This window comes from Catharus ustulatus, chromosome 4 (assembly GCF_009819885.2).
Source record: "Catharus ustulatus isolate bCatUst1 chromosome 4, bCatUst1.pri.v2, whole genome shotgun sequence".
NCBI lineage: Eukaryota > Metazoa > Chordata > Aves > Passeriformes > Turdidae > Catharus > Catharus ustulatus.
This window is the reverse complement of record NC_046224.1, coordinates 68,552,508-68,577,221: the sequence shown is the minus strand read 5'-3', so window position 1 is coordinate 68,577,221 and position 24,714 is coordinate 68,552,508. Positions and strand designations below refer to the sequence as shown.

The 24,714-nt window shown below is 40.5% G+C and overlaps 1 protein-coding gene across 4 annotated transcripts in view; it reads left to right on the top strand.

The window, feature by feature from the left end:
- Positions 1-5,730: 5,730 nt before the first annotated feature.
- The window catches only part of ARNTL2 (aryl hydrocarbon receptor nuclear translocator like 2), a 32,091-nt gene continuing 13,107 nt past the window's right edge, over positions 5,731-24,714 (top strand). For 2 of the 4 annotated variants that reach the window (XM_033057479.1, XM_033057478.1), the window contains exons 1-8: positions 5,777-5,884; positions 13,882-14,029; positions 14,478-14,543; positions 15,400-15,435; positions 18,205-18,243; positions 20,631-20,788; positions 22,459-22,538; positions 23,502-23,594. In XM_033057479.1, the coding sequence (XP_032913370.1) occupies positions 5,824-5,884; positions 13,882-14,029; positions 14,478-14,543; positions 15,400-15,435; positions 18,205-18,243; positions 20,631-20,788; positions 22,459-22,538; positions 23,502-23,594 (681 nt within the window). In that variant the 5' untranslated portion in view covers positions 5,777-5,823. Of the gene's footprint in view, positions 5,885-12,274; positions 12,329-13,881; positions 14,030-14,477; positions 14,544-15,399; positions 15,436-18,204; positions 18,244-20,630; positions 20,789-22,458; positions 22,539-23,501; positions 23,595-24,714 lie in introns of those variants that run through there. The other 2 variants (XM_033057481.1, XM_033057480.1) reach the window with 2 other exon arrangements.

Below are 24,714 nucleotides of genomic sequence, written 5' to 3'. Positions count from 1 at the left end.
ACTTCTCAAATGGTTATTGATCTTCTCAGTCTTACCTTCCCCATAGGCTGTAATTTATCCAGGAAAGGCTTCCAGGGGCAGTTGTATCCTTTGATCCACTATAGAAACTTTTCTGTCCTACTGTTCCACTTTCCCTGCCAAGTTCAGAGCAGCAGCAGCAGTGAAAGTTGTGTAAAAAAATGATCAGAGTGGAGCAGCTGAAAGCCAAGAGAAACGAGCAGACACTGCCTAGCCTTGTCTGGAGCCCACCTGAGAAGAACAGGCCTGCCTCCCTCCACTCCAGAACTGCTGCTCTCAGTAAAGGTAAAAATGCAGCAGAATTTTGCAAAATTCTATTTAATGGGATTACCCTTTTCTTCCCTTGACTGTGCACAATTGTATGGCAAAGCTACACATCATAAGGAAATACAGGTTTAATTCTTTACCTCCTTGCATTACCAAATCAGATATTCCTCAGAAAAAGCACTTGAAGGGCAAATATGAAGATTCTGCCTTCAGCATGACTAAAGATTCAAGATAAGATTTTAAATAATATTATCTTAGTTTAGGGTTTATAAGACATACTGCAAATATCTACAACTATAGATACAATTGTACAAATTGTGCCTGGTACCTAAGCAAAACAATAATGCTCTGGGCAGTAAAAGCCTTTTCCGGACAATCTTCCTAAGGAAGGGAAAGGGAGGAGTATCCAAAACAGTCTGTCTGTCCTGAGAATGAGGACAGTAGTGGCTCCCAGCTCTGGACTAGGCAAGGATCTACTTGCAGTTCAGGAAGTGCTTAATGTATTTTGGAAATGTAGGAAACTGTCAGGCATCGGAAGGGGCTGCCCAGGGAGGTTTGGAGTCCCCATCCCTGGAGGTTTATAAGGAAGGACTGGATGTGGCACTCAGTGTTCTGGGCTGGGTGACAAGGTGGGGATTGGGCACAGGTTGGACCCAACAATCCTGGAGGTGTTTTCAAACCTTTGTGGTTCTGTGATTCCATTTCTTTAAGGTGATGTGATTCATCACACATGCACATTTTCAATATCAGGGAGCTACTAAAATGCCTGTCCCACAGCTGACTTTCCCAGGTGAAAGGAGGTTCTAAGGGTGGGTGCAGGCTCTGTTCCTTGTGAGGCACACAGGAATGCAGCATGGAATGCCTGCTCCTAAAATCCCCCCTCTTCCAGGTGCATTCAGACTGGGACAGCTGAAGGGCAAGTTGGTGTGTCTGGCACACACTGGGTTTGGACACTTCATCACTCAGGAACACTGCTGCAGTGGGTGTGAGAGGAAATTAATCTCTCCAACGCAGAGGGAGCTCATCCCGCCGCCTCCTGCTCCTCCCAGCGCCACTCCTCAGGTTATCTGAGCCCTTGAGGTCCCTGCTTCCGAGAGATGGGGCACACAGCTTCAATCTCCGTGTTGAGGAGGAAATGAGCGCAGCTTTCTCCCTTCCCGACCAAATCCGAGCTCTGCTAGGAACAGTTTGTTTCGGATCTGAACCGACCCTCAGTGCCACATCTTGTTTCCGTACCAGCTGCTTTAATCTGTTTCTAGTGAGCCACCATCTGCTGCGGCTTCTCCCTCCTCCAGGAATACGTGCTGGCTCTCCGTGCTGGCTCTCCCTTCCTCCCTCCCTTCCTTCTTTCCTTCCCTGTGTGCAGGATCTGCCCCCAGCGTGACTGGATGATGGAGCTCCAACACGAAGCAGATGTCAAGAAACTCCCCCTGACCTCATCTGGGCACGCGTGGCCATGAACAAAACCAACTGGAAATGGGAGCAGTGATTTACTGAGAGTGCAACACTGCGAGTTTTGGACACTTCATTTTCCCAGTTCTACTTCTGACTTCACGATGTCTATCTAGTGAATGATCAGATAAGAACTTCACTGGCTTTTTTGATCAGGACAGGGTGAAATCACTCGCAGTCTAGATACAGACGTCAAGATCTTCAGCCCAGCAGGCTTTCTTTGAGGTGTGATCCAACTCCCATTGACATCTGCAAAAGATCCCTATCTTAGCCCAGAGAAACCAGGAACAAGGATGGTCTTCAAAGCAAACTGGTTGCTGATGCCATGCTTAGGTGTTCTTGAGCACAAATAATTTTAAAGAGCTTATTTTTACTATTGGCCAATGGCAGTATGATTATGCTATTTATATAATTTTTGAAGCAAAAGACTCTGATTTGGGGAAGAACTTTTGCTTCAAGGTGACAGCAGATTAAACTGATACGCAGACACAGAATTTGTAGCAAAGTCAGTAAATTGCTTGTGGTGCCCTTAAAAGTAATCCAGGGATCTTCAAGCAGAATAAAATACAAATAAAGACTGAAATCGATTTTTTAAAAATTAATTCTTGTAACTAGCTAACTTGTTTACATATCCTCTACAAAACCACACTTGATTCTCTACTTTCAACCTTGCAAGACCATGGTCTCAGGGAAACCGTAAACATTTGTGTTCTGGGAGAGAAGGTTATAAAAAAATCTCTGTTTGTACTTAAAAAGCTGAGTCACTTCAGTTTCCTGCTATTAAGTTTCAGCAGAAAAAAAGTTCTCTGGCTCGCCCTGAGCAGTCACCTAGGGGTGTTTTTGTGAGAGGTAGCACAAGTCACCCAAATAATGGAGAGTGACTCCCTGTGTTCCCTCTCCCAAGCCTTGCCAGTGAGGTGTGTGTGGAACCAGCTTGGCCCCAGCAAATACATGAAGAAACCCACATCTTCAGGACAGCATCTCCCATGTCCTGGGAAACAGCTAAGACATGCTATGCTTTGGATGTGACAGAACTGGAAAAAAGGAGGAATAATACAGGCACTTGAACTGTTCAGTCTCAGGCTATTATTTAACTGCCCCGAGGTTTGATTGTTATTTTTACCCCTTTAGCACGTTGTTGTATAAGTTGTTTGGAGAAAAGAGGCTATCTGTGGCTTACATAAAGCATTCTGTTCCCTATTTTATTGCTGAAAGCTACTCAAGAGAAAGTGCTGACCTTAAAATGGGGCAAAAATATCAAGTGTGGCCTACTCAAAATCAGTGCCTTACATATACTGGGATCCTGCTCTGCCTGCTCTGCAAACTGCGCTGTAAACACCAGTTACTGTCATGTATTAAAGGTTCAGTGAAGAGCCCAATCATCACCTTTAAATAAGAAACAAGTATAATAAATGATGTTCCCAATCTGTGTTAATGATCTGGCAGAGCTTCATGTTTGTAGGAATCATCCAAGTGCCAGGTGACATGACACTGGTCATGGATGAGGAACACGACGGCAGAAATACTGCCAAGAGAGAGATCTGATTTCCTGACCTGCTGCCAAAAACTTCCACAGTGAATTGCAACTGCACTAAAAAAAATGAAATAAAATGCGGATCAGGTACAGTAGTTCTGTTTTTAGTGAGTCAGTTAAAAAACATAAAATGTCTTTACTAATGTTCCCATGTGGAGAGAGTTTGCATTTAATAGCTATTTAGCTATTAAGCTTGTTCAAATAGTTTTGGGGAACTATTTCAATGTTTAACTCGTCCAGCTTTGTAACAACAGCCATCTTCACCTTTCTGTGGTTTCTGAGTCCCTGAAACATTTTCAGGCAGTATGGCTGACTCACTTCTGAAATCCCCTTAACATTTGGGTGTCCACTGATGATGCAAACCTGGAGGAGGGAGCTCCCAGCTTCAAAACTGGGGCAAGGCAGTATTTCAGCAGGACAAAAGATGACATTTAAGCTTCCTGGGAATAAATCCTTAGAAAATTTTCTTAGTATCAGTTGTGGTATATGAGTAAAATAAGTGTGCATTAATGCACACTTAACTCGTTGTTTACTCAAAGACAGCAGCAGCATCTTAACTCCTGAATTTTAGCTCTCCTTTCTGTTTTTTATTTCATTTAGAGCAGAAAGATTTTGTACTTCCTTCTGTTCAATGCAAACTCTGCAAGACCAACTGAACCCAGTATGATGGAGATATACATATACACACACACACACATATATATATGTATATGTAATTGCAGTAGTAACAGTGGGATTACGTACATAGAACACAAAGCTCTAAAGCGAAAAGCCAGATTTCCAAGGGAGAAAATACCTTATGAGTAAGTGTGCATTGAGAGTGTCACAGAAGCAACATGGGATTTCTTCAGCAGCATTCCCAGCTGGGAGCCACGATTCCCTGGCCTATTCCCTGGAATATTCTGCCAGAGCCATGCAGCCACTCCTTCCACATGCTCTAACCCTTGGGCTCTGCCACAGCAAGATGCTGAGCTGCCCACTCCCACACAGACATTTCCCATATCAGATGGGAAATGTGCTGGGAGCTTCCAATCAAAAAAGCATGGAGTTCAGGATTGCACCTGAGGAGCCATCCTCAAGATTACAGTTTGGAGTTTAGGCAAGTGAATTCTGCCTACATCTGTGAAAACTATGAAGAAAGCACATTCTTGTTTTCTGGTTGGGTTTTTTTTCACCCAACTCTACCTAACTAGGTGAGTTGGTGATTTTCCACCACATTACATAAAACTCACAGGTGTTCAAATGCATTTGGCTCACAGTGTTTTGTGAGGATTTACTTTCTCAAACCCTTAGAATCACAGAATCATTTTGCTTGGAGAAAGTAAATTTTGGCACTTTCAGCAAAGGATGTTTTTGTCTTAAGAGTCCGCCCCCACATCTGAAAAGACTGATTCCTTGTCTGCAGCTCTGAAGACATAAATTTTAACAACTTAGATACTGACCACTAGAACTAAAGATGAAAGAACACAATATCCTTTGCAAAATATCACATCTACTCTTGCCAGCTCCACGGGATCCCCACTACTAACAACAGCTGCAGGTCTGCTAACACAATTCAATACATTTGTGAAAGTTATCCCTATTTTATGCTACTTTTCACTGATAGATGTGACTGCTCTCTGGCCACTGCCAACCAAAACTATTCCAAGATCCTGACTCTTCCTTTGAAGAGTGTCCTTTGTACAGAAAAGAACACCAGCCTGGCAACGTGGGCAGGGCGCCAGCCCAAGTGTTGCAAAATGAGGAATATGTCAAAATTGTCCTAAGTCAGGATATTTTTCATGGAAGATCTTTGTGTATTTCCAAGCCTAACCAGCAAGAATGGAAATCTAACCTTTGGAAGAGGCAGCTGCCAGCATCCCTCGCTCAAGGACACCGTGGAACTAACATGCTTTAAGGTTGTAGTAAATCAGTGTTGATGTATGTCTGTATCTACATCGCCAATTTGGTGAAATACCCCAGGTCGATGCATTCTACAGCTGCATTATATTCACTGTAACACACCAAAAAATCACACCTATGTATCAGAAAGACCCTGCCCAGGTGAAGACGTGTAGAAGTCAGCGGCATGAGAAATGACATGGAAAATCCTACACAATCCTAAAAGAGGTGGTGTGCTTTGAAACTCAGTCTGAATTTCCGTGTATAAATAACGGCACAAAAAAGGTGGCAGCGCTTGATTTGCGGCATTACCACAGAGCACCCAGGCTTGGGCAAGCACTGAAATAAGCCATCGGTGTGTTTCTCTGGTAATTGGCTTTTACTGCACTGTTACAATGGAGGCCGCGGGCCCACCGCCCGCAGGGGATCGAGCCCGATGCCCAGGCCGCCCTGAGGGGCGCGGGGCGGCGCCGCCATGGCCGCACATCTCGCGAGAGGCGGCGCGCGGCCGGGGCGGGAACATGGCGGGGCCGAGGCGCTGAGGGGGGGCCGGCGGGGCGGCCCGCGGTCCCTCCCCGGCGCCGGCGGCTCCTCCTCTGCTCACCTCAGCTCACCCCCTGCATGCCGGCGGTGCCGGGGGCGCTGTGGAGCGGGGCACGGGGCCGCCCGCCATGGCCGAAGCAGGAGCGGGAAGCGCCGAGGGCGCCGAGGAGGAGCGGCGGGCGGCGGAAGGTGGGAGCGGGTCCGCCCGAGGAGCGGGCGGGGGGTGCCCCGTCTCCCTCTGCCCTCCCGCGCGTTGCCGCGGGCGTGGGGGGCGATGGCGGCTGCCGTGTGTGGGGTGTGTCTGCCTGTCTGCTTCTGTCTGCCTGTCTGTCCGCCTCGGTGATGTGGCACGGGCGGGTGTTGTTGTGGGGCTGGTGCCCCTGGGGCATTGCCGTCTTTCCCTGAGCGCTGTGCCTGTGCCCGGTGCCGCTCCGTGGCCGCGCGGGTTTGTGGCTGATTCCCGCTGGGCGCTGCTCCCGCGCAGTGGAGTTCAGTGGAGGTACCCGGAGCGCCCACAGGGAAACACAGAATCACGGAATGGGGTTGGAAAAGAGCTCTGGAGATGGTCCAGTCCACCCCCGTGTCATGGCAGGGTCACCTGGAGCAGGTGACACAGGAGCGTGTCCAGGTGGGGTTGGAATGTCTCCAGAGAGGAGACTCCAGGCCCTCCCTGGGCAGCTGCTCCAGGGCTCTGCCACCCTCAGTGTGCAGAAGTTCTTCCTCTCACTGAGGTGGAACTTGTGTTTAGTTTGCCCATTGCTCCTTGTCCTGTCCCTGGGCAGCACTGAAAAGAGCCTGGCACCGTCCTCTTGGCATCCACCTGTGTAATGGTCACTGTGCTGTATGCTGTGACAGATGTGTCATCATACTGATGTGAAGTGCACTGAAAATCTCTGTTGGTTTTTTCAATTTTATTTGTAAACTTAGTCTGTAGTTCACTGTTTCTGGTACGCATGTAGCCTTGCCTTCCTAAAACTCTAGTATATATATATTTCTTTTCTTTTTTTTTTTTTTTTTTGGTAGGTAAACATAATTTAGTATTTTAGGTATAGCGATTCTGGCTTTTTTGTGTGTATGTGTGTGCCCACGCTTGTATGGCGACCAAGGTTTGATCTTTCTGTGTTTATAATCGTAAGTTTCTGGTACTAAATCAAGGCTGGTTGTAAAGCACCAGCTGCTGCTCGTGTTCCTGCTTGGAAACGAGGAGGGTGCTTCCCCTCTCCGAGGAGAAAAGAGGATTTTTTCAAGGAGTGTGGAGAAACAGAAATGGTCCAGTCCCTCCTGAGCCATCCTTGCAGCTCTGTATAGTTAACACCAATTCTTCCAGTTTTAGTAGTTGTTTTCAAAATGCCTCTTGGGTTATGAGTGTTTTAAAATATCTGGGGATCCTGGTTGTCTCAAATCCTTGACATGTTTCTGTCTGTGCTGCTTGATTGTTTATAAATGCCCTTGTAAAATTTTGTGGCAAATAATGTAGCATTTGAAAACCAAGTGGTGTTGGTGGGTTTTTTTTGTAGTGTTTTTTTGCAGTCTGCTAAACTGTGCTTAAAACTTAAGGTTTATCGTTTGTGCATCATGCGTATACTGCAAGGAGAGAAAGTCATCAAATTGAGGAATGCTCCAAATACACAGGCATTTCCATTTCCAAGTACATTTGGGAAATCAGTGAACCATAGGCTTTCATGTTTTATTGTGATATAAACTCCCATCCCTGCTTTCTTCTGCTGCCTATGTTTATACCTGTTCTTGCAGTGGATTTAAAAGGAACAGGTTTTGGATTTCTTTGTTTTTAAGGCAAAAGTATCTTAATTGTTTGTGGGGTAGGGCTACACTAAAGTTACCTGCCTAATAGGTTTTAGGTTTCAGGGGTTTTTTTAACTTGTTGGTACATTTGCACATTATGAAAAACAAACTCTAAACTGGATGATTCACATCCAAGAATCAAATTCATTATAAGAAGAAATGATTTGGTGGGTGATTTTTGAAAGTGGATCATTGTGAACTTTTCAAAATTCCCTGTTTGGACTGCAGGGCCAGCTAAAACCATGGAAGTTCTGCAGCTGACTTGATAGGACTCAGCATTTTGCAATCATATGAGTCCAAAACTTAGAAGAAAACAACTATCCACCATTCCTCTAGGAGTATATAAGTGGAGAGGATTTGTGGTTTGTTTTTTGTTTGGTATTTTGCTTTTCTTTTTTTTTTCACAGAAATGAACTATGATATATGAGACTCCTGATTCCTATCAGTGCTTTCTACCTGGTGTGAACATGAAAGTGCCTGGGAAAGCAGGGTACCCTTTCCAGGCCTTGGGGAGGATCTTTTCATTAGCTGGTTCCTGCCCTATTTTACTTTTTAATACACTTTGGCCAAATATTTCATGTTTGAAATCTGTTAAGTAAGTGTGTCATTCAAGTGATAAGTTGTGATTCTTGACTGCTTCTCTTCCAGGCGATGAAAACAAGTAAAAATAGGAGCAGAGGGTAATCAGTTGTGTTATTATTTGATTTAAATGTTTGTAATTCAGATTGTTTTAATTTTTCCTTTTTTCATTTTGTGAGATTAAAACCAAATCCAATGTTCTTAACATAGAAGAGTTTATTCTCTGGATAGTGTTGTTCATAAGATGCTTTCATTACTGGATTCTCTGTATCTTGTTCCTGCATTACACATGCTTATAAAATTTTGGGGAAAGAATAAGCTGCTTTACTCCATACATTTCTACAATTTTCAGAACTTCTTTCCCAAGATTTTTGTCCCAGCTTCCAATAAGAGGTACTGTAGGTAGTGATCTTGATGCCAGACCGGCTGTAAGTAGTTTGAAGATGCTTTTCATGGCCTATTTGAAAGGTCTAAAATAAGTAAATTCAAATAAATATTTAGTACGACTCTCAGCTATGTGTAGAAAATATGGTTCTTTGTTTTATAGGTGTTCAGATGTGCAGGACCTCCAACTGATATCACAGCACCTGTAACTTTGTTTTTCATGCACTGCTGTATTTGTGTAGGCTGTGTGTGTCGTTTTTACACTCTCTAATTAATATCTGCAGCAACAATTCATTAAAATAAACTGAAATTTTAGCAAAGTAACTCCACAGTAAAATAAAACAATTTTCGTGGCGTGGAGTTATTTGCCTCTGTCAGTGTGAAGCCGTTCCCCCTTATCCTGTCACTCCAGGCCCTTGTCAAGAGTCTCTCTCCATCTCTCCTGTGGGCTCCCTTCAGGCACAGGAAGGCCACAATGAGGTCACCCCAAAACCTTCTCCTCTCCAGGCTGAACAATCCCAATTCCCTCAGCCTTTCCTCACAGCAGAGCTGCTCCATCTCGCATCTTAAAAAAAAAACAAAACAAAACAAACCAACAAAAACAAAACAAACAAAAACCCAACCCAACCAACCAAAAAAACCCCAAACCCCTCAAAAAAACCAAAAAACCAGTTGATTGTGACAGAGCTGTGCAATCTAAAAAGAACTGCTCTGGCTGGGCTGCACAACCCTCAGGTGCCATTTCACCCTCACTTCTACCAGAATCTGGAGTTCTTTAAACTTGGCAGAGCTGAGATTCCTAGCTGAAGGGTTTTGTGCATGACAGGTCCATACCTTTGGAAAATCCACCTTTTAGTAGTCTATGGTGTCCGTGATCTTAGAAATCTGGATTCAAAGCAGCCTCCTGCTGCTTCTTTTCTTTGAAAGTGTTTCAAACTAGGAAGCTGGATTAAAAGTTCCTCACTTTTGGAAAGGTTGTGCCAGTGCTAACACATTATTAATTTAGGCAGCTGCAGAGCTGCCACATTTCTCCAAGTCTCACATATTCCCAGACTGTGCAAAGTGTCACCATAAGCTGTATAAATGTACTTCTTCAATGATACTTCCTTTCAAGCCCATTTTACTGTAATATCTTGGTAGCTGAATTTGGATGTTCTTTTTTAAACTGGCTAAATGAGGGCTGGCTGACAGGCCTATTAATTAATTAATTTATTAATGCTACATGACTTGTATTCTCCTGCTGGTTTTTGGAGAGCTAATATGTATTCTGCAAACCTAGGCAAAAAAGCTAACCTTGCTAGGGGTGAGTGGTCTTGAGGTGGTGCCTAATTAGGCTAATAATTTGTAAAGCCTGGCTTGGGCTTGAACTTGGTGCATGTGATGCAAACAGGTGCTGTCTGTGGCTGTTATGTTTTAAGAATTGTGTGATATTTCAGTACTTGGGGTGGGTTTCATCTCACTTATCTTTAGCTGTCCAAGTCTGAGGCAGCTCCTTTGGTCCCTGTGTAATTACTGACTAGAGATAGGCACTCTTGGGCTGTATCTCATCTAACCAACTGTAGGAATCTATTTTAGATTGAGATGAATCATCCAAGAACTGTTTTATTTCATCTAGCCAAAAGTAGGGATCTATTCTGGGGAGAGATGAATCACCCAAGGAATGTCTTCCTCCCTCCAAGAGGGACCAGAATGGCTACTTCAGATGTGGACATCATTATTGGTTCAGATGAATCTCTCATTTTATGGCTGGTGGAGTTCGGCCATAAACATTTCCTAAAAGCTTGTATTTGCTTAGGAATTGAAAAACCTAAAAGTGTTGGTAGAAAAAACAGCTCAGGAATGTGGCATGGGCTTAGAAAATATTATTGTCAGTAATTGGGAAAATGTGGAGTCTCCCTAGCCTTGTTTGTCAGTGCTTTGCATGGGATTGACACAGAAACTTTGCTGACAGGGGAATATGGCAGATTTTGTTTGTCTTTGTTCCTCTCCCTCAAACAGCAGTTTCGTACAGCTCCTTTGCAGTTGTTCCCTTCTTTGCCAACCCCTTGGGGATTCTAATTATTATTTCTTTTCCATGTAGAAAAACATTGGAATAGGGGATGCTCATATTATGAGAAATTTATATTGATGACCATCCCTAAATATTTTGTTTGCCCACTTATGAAATGCTAATAAAATTAGTGTTGAACTAACAGTTTTTTTTTCATTTCTGATACACTTATTGGGAAGGAACTATTTTCTGTATGTATTTGTACTCTTTGGATGGTCTTTGCTTTTTCACAGAGAGAATGTTTCCAGTGGGGAGTTCCTGTATTATGCTCATTGTTCTCATCTATCTCAATGGGCATAATATGCTTTTAAAAATTTTTAATATAGATAAGGATGTAGGCTTAATGCTGAGAGACACAGATTATGATAGACATGCATTTGAGGAACTGTTCACTTGCCATTGAAATCTGGTTATCAGTATTCCAGGGCATTAGCAATGGAATGAGCAGAAATAAAAATGTCACTTCTCAGCTGGAATTTTATTTGGCTTGCAAACCAGACTAGTGTAAGTAACAGCCTGTAGGGTGGTAAAACAAAATATCTCTAGTTGACTTAAACTGTTTCTAGTCGTTTTAGAATTTACTAATTATCTTGGTTTTATAGAAACATCAACTCGTAATAAAGATTGGTCTTTCTGGATATTGTTTTTAATGAAGCAAATGTGCTTTGAAATTTGGATTGATTTCATTTTGCTTTATGTTCAAAGCTGTGTAAATCAGGCAGAAGGTGTTTAGAGGTGTTTGTTTTGATGTCAGTGGTATGAAAATATTCATGGAAAATGCACATATAAGAAATCCAGCCAGGTACTTAAATGACAGGTAAAAAGCCAGTTTTTTTCTGATCATAGAAGCCCATCCTGGATGTTGGGGTACATTCTAGACCATTCTCTTTGTGAACCCAAAGATTATGAAATTCTTTATTCAGCTCTCCCAAAGTGGTGCAGCCAGAGAGGGAAAGAAATCTTTCATCACAGCCTACACAAGGCTGGGACACTCTCCAGGGAGAGAGTGAGCCCCTGGAATCACCCAGTGTCACAATGATGGCTGTTATGGAGCCCTCAGAGATTATTTCCCATCACCCTTCCTGATTTCTCAAAGCTGCCTTGGCTTTGGGAGCTGTTTCTGCCCACTTCTTGCTCAGCGAGTGGTAGGTATTAAAAAGATTGCTCTCTTCTATTAAACTCCACATAATCACTGTTCAGCTATGCTTGGTTGTTCTGAAGCTTTAAATTTATTCCTCTATTTCTTTTCTTTTGCATTGTTGATGAAGGTTTGGTTCATGGGTTTTTAGAGAATATATATATATATAAAGAATATAAGATGCATGCTGAGCGTGTCAGAGATCAGTACAGGTTCTCAACCTTGTATTTTTATCCAAGATCAACCACCCATGGTACTGGCATTTAGTTTGTCCCAGGGATAGTGTTAAGGATCCAATTTATCACCTAATAATTGTAGTGTAGAAGTTCTTAATGGGTCACTGTTACTGGTAATCTGAACTTATTTTCTCAGTTAAGAATAATGAAAATGGGTGTTGTTTGTAAAGGTAGAAGAGATAAGTGCAGTATTCAGAATTTGTTGCTTGGGTGTGGGGGGAAAAAGCTAGTTATTTAATAATATTGAAGATGAATTGGAAAACCTGTAAAAGAGGCCTTGGATTTTGTTCCTTTAAAGGGAATTGTTTGGAAAGCAGGCTGGCCATCTGTGTGCAGAGCAGTATTTAGGTCAGTGGGTCTGTGCTGTCCTGCTTTGTTCCAGGACGAAAGGATCTGTTGTGCTGAAGGCATTCTGGTCTTGGAACCATGTAGGTTGCAGTTTAGTAAGTACTCTTTTATGAATATTCATCAAGACTGATTATACTTCAATAGCTTAATCAGGAATTACAGGATGCTGTGACCTGGGCAAATTAAAACTGCTGCTTTAAAATAAACAGTTCCTTTGGATTCATCGGCGTTTGTTGTTTGTTTTGTAATTGTGTTAATAACAGAAATATAAACCGAGACTTTTAGGGGGACTCATAAAAATATTTCAGACATCTACCACTGTCTTATATAAATACTTACAGTATTTATCATGTAATTTCTTTTAATATATTTTAACATGCCTAATTTGAATATGATGTGTATTTGAAATAACTGGATTTACTTGCTGTGACAGATGTCCAAACGTTGTCACTTATTTATCAAATATTTGTTGATTCTTTGTTTCCACTTCTTTTTTTGAAACTTCCTGTGTGACTTAATGAGTTAAAGAGCTTTCTAAAATAAAACAGGGGCTGACTTTGTGTTGTCTGATTTGATAGAGAGAGGATTAGTGGAAGACCAGGCAAGCTGTTGTTGGAGTATTAGCCTATTTTCATTTAACTCTCCAGAGCTGTATTCCAACACCAAATGAAAACCTAGAAGATCATTTTTCTGCTATGAGATATGTTTACATCTTAGAGGGGGAAAATATCCTTTGTATCATTGTTTTTGCATATTTCTACACTTTTGTAAACAACACAGATGCTAAAAAAAGAGAGAAAACTCACAAGAAAGCGTCCAGTTTTTCTTGCTGGATTTTCAAAGTGCTCCCCTTGGTTTTTGCTTTGTGCTAGAAGTAGGAGATGCTCACTTCCTTAAATGATGTCTCTTCATGTCCTCACTGGCACATGAAGCCTAAAGGAGTTCCTGCATTTGCTGAAACAGAGTCAGTTCTGGCTCTTTGCCTGAACATCAGCTGGGTGATTCTTTGTGAAAGCTGTGTTGAGACAGAAAAACAGTGTAATAATGCTCATGTTCCTGGAGACTGTTCTCCTTTCCCAGTGGGTTGCTAGGATTCCTTTGGCTTGTGACTTCTGTCCTTCCCAGAAACAACAGTTTTCCTTAAGAGGAGAATTGTGAAGGGAACTTTACAAGTTTTTGAGACTCTTCCAACTTCCCTGGCAGATGTTCTGCGTAATTGTGGATTTTATGTCAGGTTTATGATTATAGCAAACTTCCATTTTGTGGATATCCTACTTGATTAAGAAACATAGTTCACAATATATTTTTAATATTTATTTGGTTTGAGCCACAGTATTTTTATTTGCTGACAAATGTCACAGCTGGTCATTGTTCACAGCAGGATGTTTGAAATGCTGGGGCATTTAAGTGCAAAGGTTGTGTGAGGGGAGATCTGCTTTACATTGCCTTGGTTGGATTGGTTTAGTGAGATCATTGCAGCAAGGTGGTGAACTCTTTGCTGGACTTGGGTTGTAGTAGTGCAACCTTGGCTTTTTGTGTCAGAGACACAGAAGCCACGCACAGACAACTTTTTGTCACAGTGGGGATGAGAATGAATGCAGAGTGATGCAGCTCTTGCTGGACACTGAGCCTTTATTGTCGCTGACAGAGAAGTTCTCTGTGGATGAGAGCCCGTGCGTTGCCTGTGGAGGGCCCAGCCTCATGAATCCAGTCACTAAACCTGCCAGCACCGCTTCTTTCAATGCTGCCATGCCTGACATTCCAAGGAAACGAAAGGGAAGTGATTCTGATAATCAGTAAGTAAAACAAGTCTCTGTGCCTCAGCCTAAATCTCTGACATTCGTCAGCAACATGATCGCTGTCTTTTCCTTTTCATTTTCCTTTTCCCTTTTCCTTTTCCCTTTTCCTTTTCCCTTTTCCTTTTCCCTTTTCCTTTTCCCTTTTCCTTTTCCCTTTTCCTTTTCCCTTTTCCTTTTCCCTTTTCCTTTTCCCTTTTCCTTTTCCCTTTTCCTTTTCCCTTTTCCTTTTCCTTTCCCTTTCCCTTTCCCTTTTCCCGTCCTTTGTTTATTACCGTTGAATTTATAATTTCCTCCAAATGTGTTCTGTGTCCCCAATTATTAAAAATAGAAAAAATAATCCTTAAATCCAAGAGATATATATGCAGGATTCTCTAATACCATTTTCTGGCCTGAATTGTCTGGATAATGTGTCTCTAATGTTGAAATTTCAATTCTTATTTTTTAGGGGTTTTTTTCTTCCTACTTTGCTTACTAGTAAAGGCGAGTTCTTAAGTTGCTTGAAGTCTCCCAGGTACATACTAGAATTCTACCTTCAAGCATGAAACAAGATTACTGGTTAAGTAGTTTGAACTGCTGCTTCAGAGACCAGAGCAGCCATTTCCTTAAATGTGGAGACAGACCTGTGACCTAAAAATGGGGACTGTCCTCTTGTAATGCTCAGTGCTTTTAAGTGGGTCAGACCTGACTGCTGAGGTGACACTGTCAACTGTTTTATCCTGTAACTGCCAAACAGATGCCAGTTAACCAAAAAAGTGATCTGTTCAAAGCTGTGTAAATCAAGCAGAAGTAGGGGACACAAGGCACTACAGATATCTCCAAACTAACATGGAAAAATCCATATTTAAAAAGGTGGGGAATAGAAGATTTATATGTATTTGTGATTATTAAAGCAATTCTCTTTAATCACTGCTACTTCCATATGTAGCCCACTGATCTAGAGAGTGTAGCTGTACTGTGGGTGTTGATGTAGTTGTCAGCTTGGAGATTCAAGTGTTTCATGTGGATAACTGTAAACTCCAGCAAAATGTTAATTTCTGGGGAAAAGCAGTGTCTCCATTCTTTTTCAGTAGCACTTGTTGATTTTTACCTGTTCAGTAAAAGTGTTGGTTCCTCAGTAATGCTTCCCTGAAGTTTGGCTCTCTCAGATTAAAAAAAAAATTAATGTCCAAGTTGAAAAAATAAATTGAGAAAGTACTGGCTAATAAGAAATGGTAATTAGGTTCTAGGACTAATGATCTTGCTGAGATAACCAATCAACTGGAGTTACCACAAAAATTTTTCTGTGACTTTTTGATTTTTTGGGTCTATCAAGTTATCTTGTTATGCTTCAAACTGCATTTTGCTCACTTTATGATCTGTTTCTGCAGGGATACAGTTGAAGTTGATGGTGATCCTCAGAAAAGGTACTTTTTATGCATGAATCCATTTCTGTTTTGAGTTCTGTGAACTTGTCACACTTTGCTGTTTGCCCAGATGAGCTGTGGTGTTCCTTGAGGAGTGCTTCATCCCAGGGCAGGTCTGTGTACAGCACAGGGTGATAAACATCCAGCTAAGGAACAGGATGGACAGGTCCATCCAATGTTAAGGGTTCCTAATAGTTATTTCTAAGATGATGCTCAGCTTCCAGCTCTGTCAAATTTTTTAGTATTGATTGAAGTTTAGAATGGGTAGGAATGAAAAGTACCAGACTGAGAAGACTTAGGGAGGCAAAGGAAAGTTCTCATATTCTTCTAGGACTGGTGAATGTAAACATTTTTGTTTTAAAGTGCTTTTAAAATTACAACTGTAATAACTGTGTTAAAATAATGCTGTTACAAGGTGGCTGTGCAGCATAAGCAAACCCTTTGTGGAATATATGTGCCTGGAGGGTTGTTAATTATGTGATTACTTTGTAGCATTTTCTTTTCCTGTATGTGGATACCTTACTTGGGTAATATTTGTTTGTAAGTAGCCTTGCAGTGTTTTTATTGAATAGACTGTTTCACTTGGAAGGAACCTACAATGATCATCCAACCCAGCAGCCTGAGCACTTCAGGGCGGACCAAAGGTTAAGGCACATTGTAAAGGGCATTGTCCAAATGCCTCTGAAACTCTGACAGGCCTGGGGTGTCCCAGGGAGAACTTGCTTCCTAGAGAGAGGCCACCTCTCTCTAGGAAGCCTGTTGCAGCGTTTCCCCACTTGCTTGGTCCAGAAATGCTTCCTAATGTCCAATCTAGACCTCCCCCGCACAATTTTTAAACATTCCCTTATGTCCTATCCTTGGATGCCTGGGATAAGAGCTCAGCACCTCTCTGTGCATTTCCCTTCCTCGGGAAGCTGCAGAGAGCAAGGAGGTGGCCTCAGCCTCCTTTTCTCCAAACTAGACAAACCAGGAGTTCTTGGCCACTCCCCACAGGACATTCCTTCTATCCCTTTCATCAGCTTTGTTGCCTTCCTCTGAATTTATTCAGGGACCTTCCCATCTTCACCAAACACCTTCTCCCATTTTGGGCCCAGATGTGCACACATTCAAGGTGAGGACACACCAGCACTGTGGACAGCAGGATAATCACCTCTTTGTCCATCTGGTGCTTGATGAGCCCAGGATGTGGTTTGGCCTCTGACTGCCTTAAGCTGGGCTTGCTGTCAGCCAGCACCTCCAGCTCCCTTTCTGCAGGGAAGTCACTCTTTGGTGCATAGCTTGAAGGGTAGTGTAAAAGTCTTTCTTAGGGGTTAAATTGGTTGTTTCTTTATGGATTTTTTTCCCATGGTGCTCATGATTGGAAGTGTGACTAAAAACTCTCTTTTTCTGCCTTTAAAACATTTGCTTCCATTTTAGAAGAAATGGGGAAGTATATTTAATAAATCGAGAAAGTAGAGAAGAGCTGGTATTATTTTTTTTTCTGATTAATACCCATTCTGTCCTTTCTAGTACCAATTAAATATACCCATATTATAGCCACAAAGTGGAATTTCACCCTCTGCTCATGTAGTCAGGGTAGTTTTAATTTAGCTATGCATATCAGTAACACCACAACTGCTAGGACAGAGGCTATAAAAATCCATTGAAGGCTGGGATTGATTGCTTGAGCTGCAAATTTGTGCTAGATTTTTTCCCCCAGTGGAGCTCCTGAGGGAGAAGGAAAGTTAATTAATAGGGCACCTGCTGATCTGGCTCTTCCTTACATCTTCTCTTATGATCGGAGAATGTAAATTCAGTTGGAATTCACAGTATGTGGATATTCTTGATAAGTTTCTTTTAAAATGGAAGGAAAATATTATTTATTGCTAACTCATCTGAAACTATTTTAATGAATGAACGTCTTGGGGTGTTGTGAGCCAAACCTCCTCCTGTGTTTGAGGGATTGCTGGGTTCCAGATTCTGCATTGTTAATTTGGCTTCTGGATCCTGCCTGGGCTCAGTGCTCAGTTACAGGTGGCAGCAGCTTTTTTGGCACCTTTCCTCAAGCTGTAATCTCCAAGGATTCTCCTGCTTCCTCATGGGAGATAGCTGCTGCCTGCTTGGCCTCTCCTCTTTATCCTCATGGCACCAAGGCCAGGAATTCTTCATAAACAGTGGTGAACAGTGTGGTGGTCATAGGGAAAAAAACCTCATTGCCCTTGTTTGAATCATCCTTTTTAGTTTCCTGTTTCTCCACACTGCAGAGTTTTTATTGTGCTGCAGACACTTATGGCTGTGGTTCATTTACAATTCTATTATTTTATGACTTCCCTATCATTGCTGTACAGGAAATAGCTTGGGTAGTTTTTTTCTTGTTCTTTGAAAAATATGATTTAGGATTGCTTATTTTATAATTTGACGATAAGATATTATAAATAAAAACCTAAATAGATAATCTCACTTACAAAATTTTAAACAAAAAAATAAAATCAAGTCTAATCTTAAGCTATTTGAATGTTCCAATAATGTTGTTGTCTCCAGAATAAAAAAAGCCCTATAATTCTGAACTATCCCTTTAATATGTTCACACAACTGTGAATATTGCCAGTTGTGCTCTGATCTCTTTATGTTATGCATCACTTGCTAGGTCAGGTATGGTTTAGAGATTTTGTAGGTTTGCTTTTGCTGGAGCCACAGTAAATTTGTAGCATTTTCTGTCTTCTGGAATTTGTGGGAGGAAAGAAGTGCCTTGTATTAAATCTGTAAAACTCTCTATCTTGTTTTTTCTAGGAGTGAAGATGAAGAACATGTTAAAGTAAAAGATTTGAGGTACTAATTTTCAATAAATATATTTTGCTAGTGAATACTGAGATTCACAATAGTAAAATAGGAATTTATGGGTAACATTCATTAAAACTATCCAGTATTTAACAGTAAGCTTTTCCTTTTCCTTGCTAAATGTATAGTAAATTTTCAAGCCTCCTTGAAGATTTTATTTGCTAATAACTTTGATAAAAGTTGCTGCAGGATATCTCAGATGATTTAGCAAAAGCATGAGGTTGAAGTTTTAAAGGTGAGTATTAAATGCAGTACACACAAGTCATGTAAAGCCAATCCTTCATTTGTATGAATTTGAGAATTTTTTTCTTTTCCTAGATTTGTCTTGGATCTTCTGGCAGTATTTAGAATTTATTCCACGTGGAAATGGATTTGGCTAAAGCACAAAGATTTCTTGTTCTAGAACAAGCTTTTGTATAAGGAATTATTAAAGTTTTGCCATTGAACTTTGCATTCACATAAACTGAAATTCACGTAGAACACTTGCAAGATTTGAAATGTGTGACCACAGTTCAGCCAAACAAATATTTTAAACTAGAGACAAACCACGTAGTAAAACCAGAGCTGTGCTGTAAAGTCAATTTAAAAATAAGTCTTTCATTTCTCCTGTGAGCAGAGATGTCAAACCAGAAATACATAATCCACTCAGCATGCTGTCAGTATTATTTATATAGTATCCTAGCTAGTAATTATGAAGTGTTCCTGTAATTGAAACAAAATTAAAGAAACTAAAATGTTCCAAAGTATATTTACAGTTTTACTTCAAAATTATTTTTTCTTCACAGAGCATCCCAGATTGCTCTATAAGATTGTTGTGCATTGCTTTAATGGCTTTTATGGGGAATTGCTAACTTTTTTCCCTTACTTTTTTGGTGGATTAGGTGGAGGAAAAAAGAATCAGTACAAAGATCTCTGGAGGTTTGCTTATCAGTTATCTCCTTCCAGTGTTTCTTGTCTCAAGCTTAGTGTGGAACCTGCTTTTCTCCCTTTGTGGCTGGGGCAAGCAACAGAAAGCTTTTTCAATCATCCAGTCATCCCCTAAATTTTTGCACCTGCTGTTCAGTTTTTTATAACTCATTGACCCTCAGAGATGTGGAAGGTTGTTCCCTTTCCTGGAATGCTTGTGTCTGTCTTCCTGAGGTTCACAGTTCAAGGAGCATACACAGGATATTGCTTGATTGTTCCTACCTGACATAAAAGAAGAGTTGGGTAGATGTAAGCATAACTCAAAAAACTAAATCTAAAAAAAGGCTTTTGGGAGAGCAAAGCTGAATGCCTGGCAGAATGACCCAGAATTAATTGTGTGGTGAAGGCATTCGTGGTTTTTTTGAAAAAAAAAAATTAAAATAGTAGTCAGAAACACCTCTAAAACTGTACTTTGTTCTTTCTCAACAGGCCAGGTGTAGTTAACTTTATTACCTTTAACAGCTTCTGTTGCAGTATGCCAACGAGGAAAAGTTTTGGAGACCAATTAACCAAAACTTATTCCTCATTTTGCATAGCTGTACTACTATATCTGGCTTCAATCAGAAACAAAAATCATCTGGGTTTTAAATGAGTGGCTGTCTTCTGGATAAGGAGGAAGAGAGTGAATGAAACTTTTCATGATCTGCTGGAGGGTGTTAGAGGGAAGGAGATGGGCTGAAAAGCTGACATAGTGCATTGGAAAGAAGTAAAGAAAAGGTAACCTGAGCTATAAATGTACTTGTGATGTGCAGTCATGTGGCCTAGAAGGAGTTTTCTGATGAAAACTGGCCAAGAAGAGAAGCTCTTTCTGTGGCTGAGTTCTTGACAGGCTTACCAAGAGATGAAACCTGAGACAGCCTTTGTACCTTACAGGAAAGGGAAAGCTTTCTGAGATACTTTTGGTAAATCACAAGAGGCACAGCTTCTTCTTTCAGTTTCCACTCCATCTCTTAGAAGCATTGGACAAATACTGTTTATTGCTGTGGGGTTTTCTAAAAGGCAGCAGAATGAACACCCCCTCTTAGTTCCACAGACCAGGCAGAGGTGGCAGCAGCAATGTCTTTCATTGATTCCCAATGGCATCAAGAGTTCTCTGAAATGCACTGAGGTCTCCATGCCATGCATAGCATGAGTCACAAGAAGGGTTTTACTTTTCTAAGCCTTCATAACCTCTTGTTCCTGCCAAATATAATTAAATTGCTGCTTAGCTCTTCTCCTCAGTGTTTCACATCATTATTGGGACCATTTTGTCTTTTTTAAAGTGAATCCAATTCAATTGTCCAGTACAAGTAGCATATGAAAAACTCTTTCAGTGCAGTAGTACTGGTGATAGTTCCATTCAATGGAATTGAATATTATGGGGGAAATCATGCGTTCTACATCACTCTTTAAAAATAAATTTTTCTTCTTAGAGAAGCTCACAGTCAAACAGAGAAAAGAAGAAGAGACAAAATGAATAATTTGATAGAGGAATTGTCTGCCATGATACCACAGTGCAATCCCATGGCCCGAAAGCTGGACAAACTCACAGTGCTACGCATGGCTGTGCAGCACTTGAAATCTTTAAAAGGTGAGTTTAGGAAATGTCATCCTGTAAATTCTTGTTCTAGTAGGAGTTACAGTGTGCATCTTCCTGGATTTTAAATAAATCAAGAGTATTTTATTTTACATTTCCTTACTGTATTTAGTTCCTAGTCTGCTCCTCATTTAAATGTACATGTCAGTAGCTGTCAGAACTTAATTTAAAATTTTTGCTTAGTACAGCAGTAAAAAAGCCACCCTTCAATGTCTGATGTTTTCTGTCTGCTCAGGACATGCCTTACTCTTGGGTCACTCCATGATTCTTTTTAGAAAGTAAAGGAGTCGAAAGTTGCAAGACAGAACATACTTTAATGAAATGGTCAATGAGTTTGATTATGTTAAAGTCTTAAAACCCCTCATATGTTAGAGAGTAGCAAGAAACAGAAACTCCTGATAGCCTCAGTCAGTGAGCAAAGTTAATCCTGGATCTTAGGGAATGGTTTCGTGCGGGGATCAATCCAGGAAATAATCTTTGCTCTCCTTTTGCTATTGCTAGGTTTTGGGACTTCTTTTTTTTACTCCCCCTCCTCAAAAAATATATCCAAATACAAGTTGCATACTGCAGAGTTTATCAGCTGCACACAATATTTTAGCAGTTTTGGCACCACTGTTTCAGAATAATAATTTGGTCAACTCTAAGCAAAGATCAAAGACCCTCTGCATTGCAAAACCCACTGATCATGAGTAAACAGGTCTAATGAGATCCAAGTTAGTTTTGTGTCAAAGAAGTGTAGAAAATTAACTATGTTGCTACCTTGGCAATAATAGAATCATAGAGTGGCTCAGGTGTGAAGAGTTTTGAGGGTTTTTTAAAGGCCCAAGCAGACTGAGTTTTGCATGAAGAAATACTGTGACAAACCAGCACTTGCAGTTTAAACAACAAATCTTCAGCTCAAGCATTTGTATTTTAACAACAGGATGTGAAAACTGGACTTCACCTAGCACAGTTCTATTTAGCTCAAAACAAATGGTTTAAGAAAATAGCAGATACTATGTGGAGTTATAGTGAATGATTAAATGGGCTGAAATGTTCAACTGCTACTTGCCTCAAAAAGTGTAACAAGAAAAAATTATAAAAATGTAATGAATTAAAATGTAATGGATAAAAACATAATGGACAAAAATTATTTTATAAAGTACTTGCCATGGGTGCTAGAATAGTACATGCAGTGAGTCGGTTACTATATTTAGTGGGACATTTAACTACAATAGTCTGATTTTTTTGATTATTAGCTTTATAGTATTAATGAAACACTATTAGTGCCAAAAAATAATTGATAATATTGAAATTATTCCGTTTCAGCAAAGACAACTTAGTTAAGAGGTCTGAATTATATCTATGAAATGTTTCTAGAAAATTCAGTTCTCATAATACCATTTCTCTAGCAGTACATTAATGATATCTGAACAGAAGTTTCCTTGGTTTGTGTTAAGTAAAGGGCAAGAAAAAAACTGGTTATCTGTCTGTTTTCATTACCGGCATATGTTTGCAATTTGTTTTCATTTTATTTTTAGAATTTCTAGAACCTTGAATTCTTTTTTAAATTCGGCTATTGGGGTCATAGAGGAAAATTCTGGAAGACATAACAAGTATAACTGCTCAAAGTGAATTTAAATTGTAACTTCTGACATGATCTCTGTGAATCATCCCTTTTTCAGGTTCCAGTAGCTCCTACTCAGAAGTCAGGTATAAACCTTCATTTTTGAAGGATGATGAACTGCGACAGTTAATCCTTAGGGTAAGAGGAAGGAAACTCTCAGATAAATCATGTCCTTCTTAAAGCTTGAGTTTTTAATTGGACAGTGCTTTTACTCCCATCTTTTTCTTCAAGTTTTGTTGTACTGACTTCTAAACTCTGTGCACTACCCAGGCTTTCATGTATGTGCTGACAGGGTTTGGGAGCATGGCAGGCAGCAGCCCTGGAAGGGACAATAATCTGAACAGCCTGCCTGTTAATACATCTGTTCTTAAAATCTTCATGCAACTGCAGAGAATGCTGCCAATTATGGAGGAACATCCTCACAGTTGTTGGCTCTCCTTTCCTGTCCATTTTTTAAGATGTACTTCAAAAGAGACACAGGAAATACCTGTAATAAAATCTTCCCTCTTGTTTGCACACTTCCTCATAAACCCACACACCTCATTCACAGCTAGGTTTATGGGGTTTTTCCTTTGCTGCAATAATGCTTTGCCAAGATCTGTAAATGTGTCCCAAAAGAAGCTGGACTTTGGCCAAAGCTGTGTTTAAGAAACTTCAGCTTGTGTGTGGTTGAAGGCCTCATTTGGTTCTTGCAATCTTAATTGCTTTTTTTATAGAATCACAGAATGGCCTGAGTTGGAAGGGACCTTAAAGTTCATCTCATTCCAACCTCTGCCGTGGGCAGGGACACCTTCCACTATCCCAGGTTGCTCAGAGCCACATCCAGCCTGGCCTGGAACACTGCCAGGGATCCAGGAGCAGCCACAGCTTCTGTGGGCACCCTGTGCCAGGGTCTCACCACTCTCACAAGGAAGAATTTCTTCCTAATAGCCAATCTAAACCCACTCTCTGTCAGTGTGAAGCCACTTCCTCTTGTCCCTCTCCAGCTTTCTGGTATTTAATTTTAAAAATCAAGTTTAAAAGTGTGCTTCCTTGTGGTCATTAATATTCATTGTTTATTTTAATTGTGTGTTTTTAAACACAGTATCTTTGTATTTTCAGGCTGCAGATGGATTCCTGTTTGTGGTTGGATGCAACAGAGGAAAAATTATGTTTGTCTCTGAATCAGTTTGCAAAATACTTAATTATGATCAGGTGGTTATTGTTGTTTCTTGTTTGTTTTTATCTTGAATTTTCTTAGGAATTTTAAAACTTTTATATTTTATTCTATATTACATCAAACCAGTCGTTTTGTATCATTTGTTGGAATTTCTTTGATTTAATCTTAATTAGACGAAAGCTGAATATCCTGTAAAAAAATATGTGCAAGTACATCAGTGTTCCCAACCTGAGGAACAGCACCAGATTTTAGCTGATCATCCTTAAGAAAACTGCTAATCTGAGAGGAAGAGATAATTTGAAGATGTCCTAATTTTTGTGTGCAGAGATTTTCTTTCACACAGTGAAGTGATTTTGGGGTATTATTTTTAGGCCAAGGGAAATGGGTAGTTCAGCAGTGGAAGTTAATCAAAGCTTTCCTTGGTGATGCCTTTATGCTTGGATGCACCACATAGCACATCATCCACAGTAACTATCCAAGTGTGTACCCTTAACCTGAAACAGACTGAATGAGAGCCAGCTTAGCCTGTAAAATAAGGCAAATTGGAAAAATAGAAGTGACTTCCATTAGTTGGTGTTTAACATGATGGACAAATAATCAAGGGATGATAATTTGTTCTTGTATCAATGACTTCTGTTTCACAAACAGAGGCTAAAACAGTGCTGCCATCTGTCCACTTTTGTAACTTTGAAACCATTTGTGCTATCTTCATTTTCTTTATAAATGTACAGATAACCAATCTGGACTCTTTCATAGATCCATTTTTATCTCTATTTTTTTAAGTGCAAAACTTTTTTAATTGAAGTGAAATGAATCATTGTAGGAGAATAAGCATAAAGCAGAGTTGTTTCTTTTTTTTAATCTTCTACACTGATTTTGTTCAAGAACTGAAAATGCCTTTCTGGAGTCATTCATATTAGACATACCCTACTTCGAGACCCTTAAGATCTCCTCTGTTCCAGACAAGGAGATTCAGAGGACATGGCTGCCTTTAATAAAACCCATGGATTTTTTAACTTTTTTGGGAGTTGTTCTAGGTTGTGAATCCCATGCTGCAGTTTAATCTGATTTGTTACACCTGTAAATTTTGGCAAGGCTGCTGTTAGGCTGTCTCAGCAGCACTCAGCATTTTCCCATTCCATTAAGATTAAATGG